This window comes from Palaemon carinicauda, chromosome 40, assembly GCF_036898095.1.
Source record: "Palaemon carinicauda isolate YSFRI2023 chromosome 40, ASM3689809v2, whole genome shotgun sequence".
Lineage (NCBI taxonomy): Eukaryota > Metazoa > Arthropoda > Malacostraca > Decapoda > Palaemonidae > Palaemon > Palaemon carinicauda.
Genome location: NC_090764.1, coordinates 10526226 through 10539587, shown reverse-complemented (window position 1 = coordinate 10539587; position 13362 = coordinate 10526226). Strand labels below are relative to the sequence as shown.

Below are 13362 nucleotides of genomic sequence, written 5' to 3'. Positions count from 1 at the left end.
GCAAGCTTAAAGTTTATTGAATTTTAGTGGTTTATGTAATTATGTAGTTCATTCAGAAGAAATTAATTACTGGTAAATGCAACATTACATTATGCAGGAAGTGAATAAGAATGTCCATAAAGGGCATTTGGTACAGACTTAGCACTACTTTGTTGTAACCTTGTTCTCATATCAGTGAATTGCTGATTACAATCTGGTAAACAATACTGAATAATTTTTTTGCTTACAAAGTACTTAGCTATTCTGTTTTTATCATTGATAAGATTCACTGCCTGACTCTGAGTGATGTGGATTAATTTGGTCTGTGACTATGTTGTTGCTGCTGAGTCGTTAAATTCAAACAGTTCTGAAGACTTTATTTGCAATTGCTTGGGATATTTGGTGTCATATTGGCAGTGTCATTGTGTTTGAAATAGTGATTTTATAGTGCGTATTAAAGTTGCGCATTGTGCATAATGAAGTCGCAAGCATTTTGGGAAAATGTTAAGGTAAAATTTGCTTAAGTTTTAAAAGGCCTTTGTTTTATTTAACTTTTTTTTCCTTGTTTATTCATATTTGTGAGATAGAAAATTTTTCCAAGTAATAATGACTACCCTGTATTTTAGGCTGCAACAATGAGCGGCCGAGATAGCAGCCCGAAGATCTCCTTAGCCTTGCTCAAAGGACGACCAGCAGGACAGAGTGTTCCAAGTATCAGCTTCAGGTTTAATCCTTCAGCAGATAATGTAACACAAGTATCTGATACAGAAGATGGTATGTTAATCAGAATTTTAATTTTAATAGGCAACAGTGTGGCCAGCTATGGTGTGTTTATAAGAATGGTTTGTCCTACATACTGTACACCTATACAAATCTTTCATACTTTTAAGATAAGGAATGTCATCAGCGGAGTTGGAACGGCCGTTGAAATCGTTAACGAGGCAGGTAACAACAGGTGGTGAGCGTGGTTGAGTAGCCTTGCCCACCTGCCTGTCAAAGACTTCACATTTGACTTTGACTGCCATTAGGACGGATGTACTGTACAGTATTTTTGCATCCTCTCTTAAGGTTGTTTAATCTACTGTATTTATTATACTTCTTAGAAATTGTATATTGGACGCTGCATCAGTTGTGACTAAACTTACTATTAATCTACTTGCTACTTTATGGGCGTAATCATCCCCATTTTACAGTGTAGATTGTGGCATCATGTAAGCGAGAGAGTGCTTGAGAAGCGAGATGACTAAGTATTCTCTTGCGTTATTCTTGCCAAGTCTATGAATTGCTAGAGAGAGTGTTTTTATCCTTTCGCTTCTCGTTGAGTACGTCTTATCTGGGTGTTTGTTTCTATAAAATTTTGTAGGGTTGAAATCTCGACCATCTTGTTGCTAATTCTTATGCAACTTCAATAGCTCCTTTGTTGCACTCCCTTTGTAACTCCAACAACTCCATGGTTGTACTCCCTGTGCAACTCCAACATCATCTTGGTTTTCAGCTGCTCACTGTTCCATTTGTCATTCCCAAGGACACAATTTATTTGTCAACTGCCTCCTGCATTGGTTCGAATCCATCAAAATTACGTTCTAGAAAACGTTCAGGTTACAGTCATCTATAAGCAGAATTGAGGGTTCTGTTGGTGACTCCTTTCCAGTCTTTGTCAATCATTTTGAGCCAGTTGATAATGTATAAATGTTTCCCAAAATCTAGGAAGGAGAGGTGGGGCTCTCGGTGACCTTGAAGCATCACTGGAACGATTCTTTTGTGTAAAGCTTTTTCAAATTCAAGATCACCTGCTGATTCCTGTCTTGGGGTACTGGAGGGGTGTTGGTGACAGAAACTTGATTTTGATGAATTTGATCTCGTCTATCGTTATCTTCAGGAGCATTGTCCATAAGTAAGAAGGCTTGGAGGGGGAAGTTCTCCAAAATGTACTTTTTGACCTAGGGACCAAAAATCTCATTGATCCAGTCCACAAACAAGGTGCGGATCACCCAAGCCTTTGTGTTAGCCTCCCCATAACGTTCAATTGCTTCCTCTACTCCTTGCACTTCTTGAAGGCTCGTGGATATTCTGCGTGATACACCAGGAGATGTTTGATTTTGCATTAGCCCAAAACAGCAGAGTTGGGCAGTCTTTCATGGGCTTTTGACTGGGAATTTCTTTTTCTTGTGCTATAATGTAGGTCCTCCCGGGCATCTTCTTTACCTGTCTCGTTGCAATTAATACACTTGCTGTGGTATGTGAAACAAAATCCAAGTGCCTTTGACATTCTTCAACAAATGCCTTTTTAGCATCTTTGCAATTCACAGTGCAAATTTCCATGTTTCTGTTAACCAAGAATCTTAAGAGGTACTTTCTCTTAATCTTACCAATATAGCTTTTCTGTACTAGAATAATTCTCTCTCTCTCTCTCTCTCTCTCTCTCTCTCTCTCTCTCTCTCTCTCTCTCTCTCCTCTCTCTCTCTCTCTCTCTCTCTCTTCTCTCTCTCTCTCTCTCTCTCTCTCTCTCTCTCTCTCTCTCTCTCTCTCTCTCTCTCTCTCTCTCTCTCTCTCTCTCTCTCTCTCTCTCTCTCTTTTTTTTTTTTTTTTTTTTTTTTTTTTTTTTTTTTTTTTTTTTTTTTTTTTTTTTTTTTTTTTTTTTTTCTCCTTACACTTCATGTTGGAATTGAATGTCTGGAAACATGAGGTAAAACTTTTCACATCCTTGACAGTAGATTGTGACTGACTTTCTTGTGTGGGGCCTCTTTATTGTGTGAGAACAAACATTATAGTTCCTTTGTCCCTTTTTTTCTGTAATCTTGGATGGTAAGGAGGTCAGATAATGTATTTTGAATGAAATACTCGAGAGGTTTGATTATGTTGGAGTGGTCACATCTCTGCCTTGTCAGGTTTTTTTTTTTTTTATTAACCTTGATGTCAAATTAGCTTTTGCAATTGTTTCTTTTCTTATTCTAACTTTGCCTTTTTTGTGATTTTATAGTTTTTGTTGTACAGTACTTTTGATATGATACTTATTATTTTAAAACTTTTATGTCAAACATACTAGATTTGGAAATTTTGAATTCAAAGGTAGGGTATGAGAAGATGTAAAAAGGAAGATTGTAGATTTTCCTCTCACTTACTCGCAATGAACTTTGATCCATAACTCTGGTAGATATGAGATCTCTTATTTTGTAAAACATTTTGTGGAAAATTTCTTGAAATGTAGTTGGAACATGAGAAATGGTGGTATATTATTTACAGTTAATTTTATATTCTGTATATGTGACAAGAGGACATTCTTCTTGAGATAGCTAATGATTTGGTTTTATTTTGTCTTTGCAGTGGATGAAGAAGACCCTTCAAGTGAAGTGTCTATAGGACCATCTTTAGATGTGGCTCCTGTGACAGCAGTTCCACGAGCAGAGTCTTTGCGTGAAGCATCCCCAGTGAAAGAGCATGCTGGTCGTTCTCTTGGCAAGCGTTCCTCGAGTTTGGATAGTAATTGTGGGACCATACCAGAAACTTCCAGTGCTGCCACTACAAGTAAAACACAAGAGTCGGGCAGCCTTCTTTCTAGACTTACAAAGACTTTTGAAGATAAAATTAATGAAATTCGAAGTGAAAAGAAGGAAAAGGAAGGCAAGATCGAAAAAGAGAGGGACAGGGATCGTTTGGGATTTGCAGGCGATGGCTCAACTGAGAGTGATGGTGGGTCAGTCAGTGAAGATAAATCGCCCACATTTAAAGAAAAGAAGTCCATTGATAATGTGCAAAAGACAGAGACAGAAATCACAGGGTCCCCACCAAAGACAAAGACAAGCATTGTGCAAGATATAAGTGAGCACACAAGTAAATTAAAATCTGAATTGGGTAGTATCAGACCAAAGATTTCAGAGTTACGAAATCGTCGTAGTAGTAAAGAAAATGCCAAAAATACCAAGGAAAATTCGAAAAGCAAACCATTTGTGTTTACATCTCTTTTGGGTCGTGATGAGGGTTTAGACGAGGAGATGCTGCTTGAGTGTGATGAGAGTGAAGTGGATAAAGCAGTGGAAGCTCATGAAGATCCATGCATTTTTAATGAAGATGTAGCAGAAGTTGATGGAGGTGTTTCTGTAATTGAAAAAGATGGTGACCAGGCTGTTGTTGGAGGGGCCAAAACAGCTAGACCATCACCTAAGAAGCAGGCTGTTCATTTGATGGCTGAGGGATTGAAAGAGATGACAATGAAGGAACAATTTTTGAATTTGGTGAAAGTGTTGCCAATATCAATGAGCTTGTTGACCAAAGTTAGCATAGGTTTATTTATAATTTGTTTTATTTTACCATTGCCAAGGTTTCTGGCAGGGTTGGTGCTAGGCATAAGCGTCGCCGGAATTACGTTTTATTGCCTTCTTCATTTCTTGATTCCATCCCCGTCGATACAGCCCTTCGTTGATGATGGACCAGTGTTGTTAACCTTACCTACATATGAAGATAAACAACTGCACAAGGTATAGTATTCAGTCTTTTGGAGCTTTGGATATTTATGGCTACTTACTATAGATACTGATAGTGAGAAGGTTTTATAGTCTATGCGTGTATTTGCTGTACAGTAAACCCTCGTTTATCGCGGTAGATAGGTTCCAGACGCGGGCGCAATAGGTGAAAATCCGCGAAGTAGTGACATCATATTTACCTATTTATTTAACATGTATATTCGGACTTTTAAAACCTTCCCTTGTACGTAGTACTGTTAACAAACCACCCTTTAATGTACAGAACACTTAATGCATGTACTACAGCACCCTAAACTAAAACAGGCACAAATATTAAAGGCGATTTTATATCATGCGTTTCCTAAACACCTAAAAAGCACGATAAAAAATGGCAACCAATGTTTTGTTTACGTTCATCTCTGATCATAATGAAGAAACAAACTCATTTAGTGTACACATATATGTATAGGTTAGTTTTTGCATCGATTATATTGATTATACAGTACTGTATGTTGATTTTTTTATTACCAATGTTTTAGTTTACGTATTTTTCTTAGGACTTCCAAATGAAATCTTTTTCTTTATGACGCCGCCTGAAACGACGGCGTGTACGCTCAGTAAACAACCACGCTCAGAACAAACAAGGCATTTAACGCGCATGATGATAGTGATAAATAATGATACAGTACATACAGTATTTACAGTAAAAGCATTTACAAAATATGTTACCTTACAAATATAAATTATACAGTACTTGTACGTAGCAAAGCAGGAAAACAATTTACGAGAGAGAGAGAGAGAGAGAGAGAGAGAGAGAGAGAGAGAGAGAGAGAGAGAGAGAGAGAGAGAGAGAGAGAGAGAGAGAGATTGTTTTACGTACGTAAATGTAAATTTTAAACAAAAAAAATATGATAGGTTACAACATGTAGACTTTTAAAACCTTCCCTTTAACTTAATGCATACAGTACGTACATTACTAAACTATAAAACAGGCAGTAAGAATATTAAAGTAAAAAATAAAGATTGTTACTGTACTCACCACGAAAGAAGTTGAAGAAAAACTTGAATGGTGATGGCGATGAATTTGCTGCACAGTAGAAATGATGATGATGAAGCTGATGATGTGTTCTACTGTGCAGTCAATGATAGTATTTTACGTCTCTTCAGACGGAGGTGTCTTTTCCTGGGACACCTCTTCAACTTCTTCCTGGGAAACTTCTTCAATTTCTTCCGAAGGCGTACTAGCAGGAGGAACTGGCTCTTTTTTGCGAGGCTGGAAGAACATTGTGATCGGAAGTTGTTGCCGCTGCTTCTTTTTTCGATCCAAGAGCATCCTGTAGGGAGTCATGATGTCATCGACCTTGTTGGAGAATTGCATCGAGCGAACCATTTCCTCGTCCCACTCTTGTAACATTTCTTTCGCCTCCTTGATATGGTTGCAGAACTTGGCAAGCCGTTCTAATGTTAAGCCCGTTTCTTCGACATTTTCTTGGGTCTCTTCCTGGGTACCCTCACTCTCTTCCTCACTTGCCGATTTCGTCAGGTCTTCGAGGTCTGCGTCAGTTAGGGGCTGGGAATGGCAGTCCAACAACTCGTCGACGTCTTCAGTCGTCATGTCGCCAAACCCGTCACCTCCAATTATGGCAGCCAACTGCACAGATTTCCGTATTGCAGAGTGTTGGATTTCCGACGGAGTAAATCCCTTGTCGTCGTAAACAATATCGGGCCACAACTTCTTCCAGCTCGCATTCACGGTTGCAGGTTTCATCTCTTGAAGTGCCTTCTGAATATTCTGCAGGCACGTGGCTATGGTGTACTGCCGCCAGTACGCCTTCAAGTTGAAATCTTCATCCTCGTCATCTTGGGCAGCATCCACACACGCAACGAGGTCCGCCAAGGTATTCTTCGTGTAGAGGGCCTTGAACGCCCTGATAACCCCCTGGTCCATCGGTTGAATTAATGACGTGGTGTTGGGTGGCAGGAACTCAACCTGAACGCCCTCACGCGACAGGTCAGTTGCGTGTCCACCAGCGTTATCCATAAGGAGAAGGATCTTGAATGGCAAACCCTTCTCTAAGAGATATTGACTGACTTGCGGGATGAAACACTGGTGGAACCAGTTGGAGGTCAGCATCTTCGTAATCCATGCTTTTGGATTATGCATCCAGTACACGGGAAGGAGATTCTTATTTTTATTTTTCAAAGCGCAAGGATTTTTCGACTTATAAATAAGCCCCGGCTTTAACAAAAATCCAGCAGCATTGCCACACATCACGAGGGTAACGCGATCCTTGAATGCCTTAAAGCCAGAGGCTTTGGCTTCCTCTTTGAACAGGAAAGTTCGCGACGGCATTCTCTTCCAAAACAAGCCAGTCTCATCCATATTAAAGACTTGTTCCGGCTTGTATCCACCTTCGGCGATAATATTCTTGAACGTCTGGTTCACGTAAGTTTCAGCAGCGGCAGTGTCAGCGGAAGCAGACTCCCCATGCAGGGAAACGCTTTTCAGGGCGAAGCGTTTCTGAAACTTCGCGAACCATCCTTTGCTTGCGGAAAAACGTTTCTGAGGCTGGGAATCAGTGGATGTCCCTGGTTGAGGATCATCTGCATCATCATCATCTTCAGCATGGTTGCCGTCGTCGTCTTTAGGTTCCTTTGCAGCAAAATTCTCATATAAACTCAAAGCCTTTGTTTGGATGGTGTTCGTATCCAAGGCTATGTTCTTCTTCCGGCAGTCGGCAATCCACACAGCTAAAGCACCTTCCATGCGTACGATCGTTTTATTACGCGTTGTAACGACTCGCTTCGCTGATCTGCTAAAGGTGATTGCAGCCGTCTTTCTAATGTTCGCCTCGTCCTTTTTGATATAGCGAACGGTGGATTCGTTGATGCCAAAATGGCGGCCGGCGGCCGCGTAACTTCTACCATCTTTTAACATGTCGAGAAGCGTAACCTTCTCAGCTATCGTCATCATCCTTCGGTGGCGTTTAGGCTCACTACCAGCCTTACTAGAAGCAGAACGCTTGGGAGGCATTGTACAGTAGGATTTAACAGAAAGTTCAACAAAAAGTTAAACTTAAAACAGTCGCACACAGCACAGATTAAACTTCACAAACTTAAGAACGTCTACTCAGCGATACGCGGTAACAGAGAGTGGACGATCCAGCCCCGCGAGAACTTTGATGCTGCGGGTAGGAGATGCGGGCAAAACACCAATCACAGGCTAGATAACAAAACTTGAGTTCTGATTCGTCATCTATCAGCGCTTGAACCAATCACAACCCGTCTTACAGTACTATGATGCGTTGGTTACTCATAGAAGATGCCCCGCGCATACTGAACGTACGTAGATTAAGTACAATACCGTAATAATAATAAATAATGATAATAATACTGTACAGTAATAATAATAATAATAATGATAATAATAATAACAATAATAATTTTATTAACAACAACAACAATAATAATAATAATAACAATAATAATAAAAATTTACTTACGCTATTTTACGCCTCTCTCTCTCTCTCTCTCTCTCTCTCTCTCTCTCTCTCTCTCTCTCTCTCTCTCTCTCTCTCTCTCTCTCTCTCTCTCTCTCTCTCTCTCTCGTACGCTTATTCGAAATGTGATTTTTGCAACAAAGAATATTATTGGATGCAGTACTGTACTACGTACGTATATATACAAAAGATTCATGGAAAAGAAGCACATCCATTACAGTACACACCATTCTAATATGGTATGACTGCATCTGATTTGCGTTTCATGTTCGATTTAATTTTACTACGTACTGAATTATCGTATGATCACATTCTCTTTTCGTGTTTTATTTCTTTCTGTGCTGAATTATATATTATATGTAATGCAATGAACAATCAGTAAGAGCAGATATTACTAATTACAGTATTAATGGAATTACAGGTAACAAAATATCGTATTTGGGGGTCTTCAGATTTCGCGGTATATTCGAATTTTCCGGAAAATCCGCGATATGTATATATATATGGGTTATGGAAAAACCCCGCGAAGTGGTGAATCCGCGATTGTCGAACCGCGAAGTAGCGAGGGTTCACTGTATATATAAAAGGTCCCCTTTTTTGTTTCATTTGTTTGATGTCGGCTACCCCCCAAAAATTGGGAGACGTGCCTCGGTATATGTATGTATGTATAAATAATGATTTTAGAATGTTTTAATTATTTTTTCATGATAAACCCATGCTAATGTATGCTGATTAGTTATTAAAGCACTATTTAGATATACAGTACAGTGAGTCTTGGAACAGTAGTAGTAGATTTTTTAGTCATTATGAGTACAGTATGGAGTTTGCATGCATACCTTAAGAGAAATTAAAGTACAGTACTATGCTCATTACAGGTATTTTATAGAATTGATCTGTCCTTGAGGGAGAGAGTATTAGAGGTGGGTACTCTTCTATGTAGTATGATTACGCAGTTTATGTGAACATATGTTTTTAAATATTAAACTTAGCCGGTGAATATATAATAGCTGACGTCTCGGACGGCTCGACAGATTCCAAAAACTCGCGAGCGATCGCCGTGAAGGTTGCGGGTGTGACCACCAGCGCCGACTATCGGCCAGATACCGCATATACTTGTAAACATCTCCAGTTCTTCTCTGTCGGTCTTGTCGACAAGTTGGTTCCACTCGCTTTATGACCTCGAGTTTTCTACCGAATTGGTGAAGTACTTGGTTTTGGTTTTATTGCTTTCGCCGTGTTGGATTATTCAATACTATCTTCAAAAGAAATGCTTTTGAAAGGAGAGGAAAAGTGCTTTTTTTTTTTATCTCTGGTTTTTCCATAGAGTAAAGATGGCCGACCCTTCCCTCAGTGTACGGAAGTGTGTTTAAGGCTTTTAGTAATTATTTTATCACGTTATAAATTATTGTTGATATTTATAGATTTTCCTCTATATATTTTATATCTCACCCGCCTTTATTAGGCCTCTTCGATTAGCTTTCCATTTATACTAAACATCAAGATAAATTTTATGTTTTGTTTATATGCGGCCTTTACCTATTCCTTGTAGGCGGTCCTAACTTGGAAAACGAAGTTAAACAACGTTGAGCCCATTCAACTTTTATTTTTGTTAAGTTTAAATCAATTGCTCTGTAAGAGTTATGAAATGAATATTTTTTAGAAAATATTTTAAGAAATATATTCTTTGAATAGTCTTCGTGCTGTTTTTTTTTCAAAGATGAACTAACGTTTGGTTTATTTATGCTACGCAGTTTGCGCTCTATCGTTACGATAGAGAAAGAGAGAATCACGGTTTCACTTTGCAGAAAGAGTAAATCGATTTTGACGTTTTGTTCATTCTTCTTTCAAACTGAAGTGTTTTAGATACTAATTTAAAGGAACTTGTTAATTTTCAATTTCTTAGTCCTTTCAGTTTTTTCCTTTGGTCAAATAACCTGTTTATTGACAAAGGGTGAGTGGGCAATTCTCTTGTGTGTGACAAGAGAGAGAGAGAAAGAGAGAACGATCCGATCTTTATTCTCGTCCCAAGTCTCTGTACAAGGAGTTTGGGAGCGAGTAACGTTGTTCTCGATTCAGTTTTTTACTCTCGTCCCAAGTCTCTGTACGGGGAGAGAGGATAAAACGTTTTTAGTTTTTATTCTCGTCCCAAGGCACTGTACGGTGAGAGATTGAAAACGTAGTCTTTAGTGAACTAGTGTTTAGTCTCCTCCCCAGTCACTGATCCTTTTTAACTTTATATATTTCCGTTTTATTCGATATATATGTATATGTTTATTGATTTTTGCATGTGTTTTTCATTTTGTACTAATGTGCTTACATTATACGACTCATTTCGCAATTATAACCTTTTGATGTAAGGGAGAATTGCGTGCTTCAGGTAGAAATCAGTTTTATTCATGCCTAATGTGAAATTATTGAAAAATACAATATCAGTGAAGTAAGTGCAAAAAACACGTTCTGTGTTGCGGAGGGTTCGTTTGTTCGTGCTTGTCGCTCCCCTAGTCCGAGACCTCTTTCAGGCTCCCCTGCACCAGGGAGAAGTAATGTCGTAGGACTTAGGGGACGAGAGGCTTTAACCAACGTACAGACGTTCCCTCTTTGGTATCGGACGTTTCTCGTCAAGATCGCCCTTACCATAAGACGGGTGAGACTGTGTTCTCCTCGTCATCCGAAGACTTTTCGCAAAAGAAACCTTGGCGCAAGGTTTCTAGACCCTTGAAGCGAAAGTCAGTCCCTTCAGGACAGGTCCAGCGTCCTGGCTGTAGCCATTGGGACAGCTCTAACCCTTTGCAGTCGTCGGAAGACTGTTTGCCTATTTAACGCAAGCGTAACACGGGGTCCGAGGGTTGCGGTAAAGGCAATGTTTTGCCAACACAGACGTTACCGTCGTCTCGGCCCGTTCCGACTTCCGTTGATCCTAAATGGGTTGTCCTGCAGGACATGCAGACTAAGCTTGCCTCCCTTATGGAGAAGTATGAGCCGCCCAAACGAGCATTTACTCGTCCGTTTGACGTTAGTGCTGACGTTTCTTGTACTTTGAAACGTGATGTCAGTAGTTTTTCACGTCAGTCACGTGACATGGATCCTCCCTCGCTGCAGTCTCGTGTTGACTTTCAGCCGCTGCCGCAGTCTCGTGTTGACGTTCAGCCGCTGCCGCAGTCTCGTGTTGACGTTCAGCCGCTGCCTCCGCAGCCCCGACCTGACGTTCGCCGACCGGCTCAGTTGCCTCGACTTGACGTTGAGCGTCAATCACCGCAGTCGAAGGTTGTTTTGCCTGCTCAGTCTATGCATTCAAGGCAGTTCCGACGTGACGTCGAGCGTCAATCAACTTCAGTTGTTGTTGTTGGTCAGTCACAAGGATTTCAGTCCTTTCAGCAGCGGCGTGACGTCGCTTCCTCTACTGCTACTGCTGCTCCTTTGCTTGTTGACATTGCCTGTCAAGCGTTGCCGCCGCGGCAGGTCTCTCCTTTTCATGAGACTCGGCAATTGTCGGACGAGGTTTCTTCAGATGAGGAAGTTGCTGATCCTCCTCCTACTGATATTCCTTTGGGGACTTTGTCAGACGGAGAGGAGCCTAAAGCTGCTCAGCCCTCTATGGACTTTGAAAAAATCATGCTGATTTTTAAGGATCTTTTTCCGGACCATTTTGTAACTGCTGCTCCTCGTTCGCCTTCGTCAGAGTTTACGCTAGGCCTAGCTACTTCGAAGCCGTCGTTTTCTAAGCTAGTGCTCTCTCGCTCTTCTAAGAGAGCTTTACGTTTGCTAGGCGACTGGTTGATCACCAGGAGGAGTTTGGGGGAGACAGCCTTTGCTTTCCCTCCTTTTAAACTGGCTTCTAGAGCGAGCGTCTGGTATGACACGGGAGAAGTTCTCGGCTTGGGAGTTCCTGCCTCTGCCCAGGGAGACTTCTCAAGCCTCATAGACTCTCCCCGTCGCCTGGCCATGAGACGCTCCAAGATTTTATGGTCGGCTTCAGAGCTAGACCATCTCCTGTTAGGAGTTTTTTTTCGAGCGTTTGAAGTTTTTATTTGTTGGATTGGTCCCTGGGAGCCTTAAGTAAGAAGGTCTCCAGCTGTCAATGTATTGCTGTACAATTATGTCATGCATGAACAAGGCTATCAGGGATGGCTCCAATGATCTGACAGCCACGTTCACTGCAGGAACAAGGCTATCAGGGATGGCTCCAATGATCTGGCAGCCACGTTCACTGCAGGAGTACTTAAGATGTAAATGCGCTCAATGTGTTCATTGTCAAGACAAACTTCACGATGAAGACTACCAAATCTGTCTTGGCAGCAGTAAGGGAAGGCGACTGGATGGTCTCTCTCGACCTTCAGGATGCATACTTCCACATCCCGATTCATCCAAACTTTCAACAACATCTGAGGTTTGTGGACGGGAAAGTAATGTACCAATGTCGAGCACTGTACTTCGGCCTCATTCCTGCTCCTCTTGTTTTTACAAGGCCCTTTCAAAATGTAGCAAGCTTTCTACATTTTTTGAGGATTCAGAGCCTCCCTTTATTTTGACGACTGGCTAATCAGGGCGTCGTCATTATATCGCTGTCTGGAGAGCCTCTAATGGACATTAGACCTAACCAAGGAGCTAGGTCTCATAGTGAACGTAGAGAAGTCGTAACTTACAGTACCCCATCCCAGACTATTCTTTATTTGGGAATGGAGATACAGTGTCTGATTTTTCGGGCTTTTTCGTCTCCCACAAGAATGGAACAAGCTCTGTTAAAAGTCCTTCACTTGCAAGAGAAAAACAGTTGCTCTGTAAGAGTTTGAACTAGCCTCGTGGGAACTCTTTCATCGCTGGAGTAGTTTATCTCTCTGGGGAGACTCAACCTATGCCCTCTCCAATTTCACCTAAACCATTGGAACAAGGAGAAGGGCTTAGAGAGTATCTCTGCAATCTCCAACTCAGTCTAGACATGTCTGACTTGGTGGGACAGCAACATCAGACTTCGAGAAGGTCTTTCTCTTGCGATCAAGAACCCAAACCATGTGTTGTATTCAGATGCATCGGATTTGGGTTAGGGAGCTCCACTGGACAGTCTGGAATGCTCGGGTCTTTGATCCACGGATCAGAAGGAACTCCATTTAAGGCAAGTAACATCTCTCCTTTGGCAAGATTTGTGCAAGGAAAAATGAATGTCTTGGCGGACTGCCTCAGCAGAAGAGGACAAGTCATCTCCATGGAGTGGACGTTGCATAAGACTGTGTGCGAGAAGCTATGGATGACATGGGGTCAACCCACCATAGATCTTTTTGCGACTTCTCTGACAAAGAGGCTCTCGACTTACTGCTTTCCAGTTCCAGATCCAGAGGCAGCCCACATAGACGCTTTCCTGCTGGACTGGTCTCACCTGGACGTTTATGCCTTTCCACCTTTCAAGATCCTAAACAAGGTGCTGCAGA

At 41.2% G+C, this 13362-nt stretch overlaps 1 protein-coding gene across 1 annotated transcript in view; it reads left to right on the top strand.

Annotated features, from left to right (window-relative positions):
• The first annotated feature begins 316 nt into the window (after positions 1 to 316).
• Positions 317 to 13362, top strand: part of LOC137631537 (testis-expressed protein 2) — a 39092-nt gene continuing 26046 nt past the window's right edge. The window contains 3 exon segments of the mRNA XM_068363311.1: positions 317 to 488; positions 606 to 753; positions 3304 to 4454. Of these exon segments, the coding sequence (XP_068219412.1) occupies positions 456 to 488; positions 606 to 753; positions 3304 to 4454 (1332 nt within the window). The 5' untranslated portion in view covers positions 317 to 455.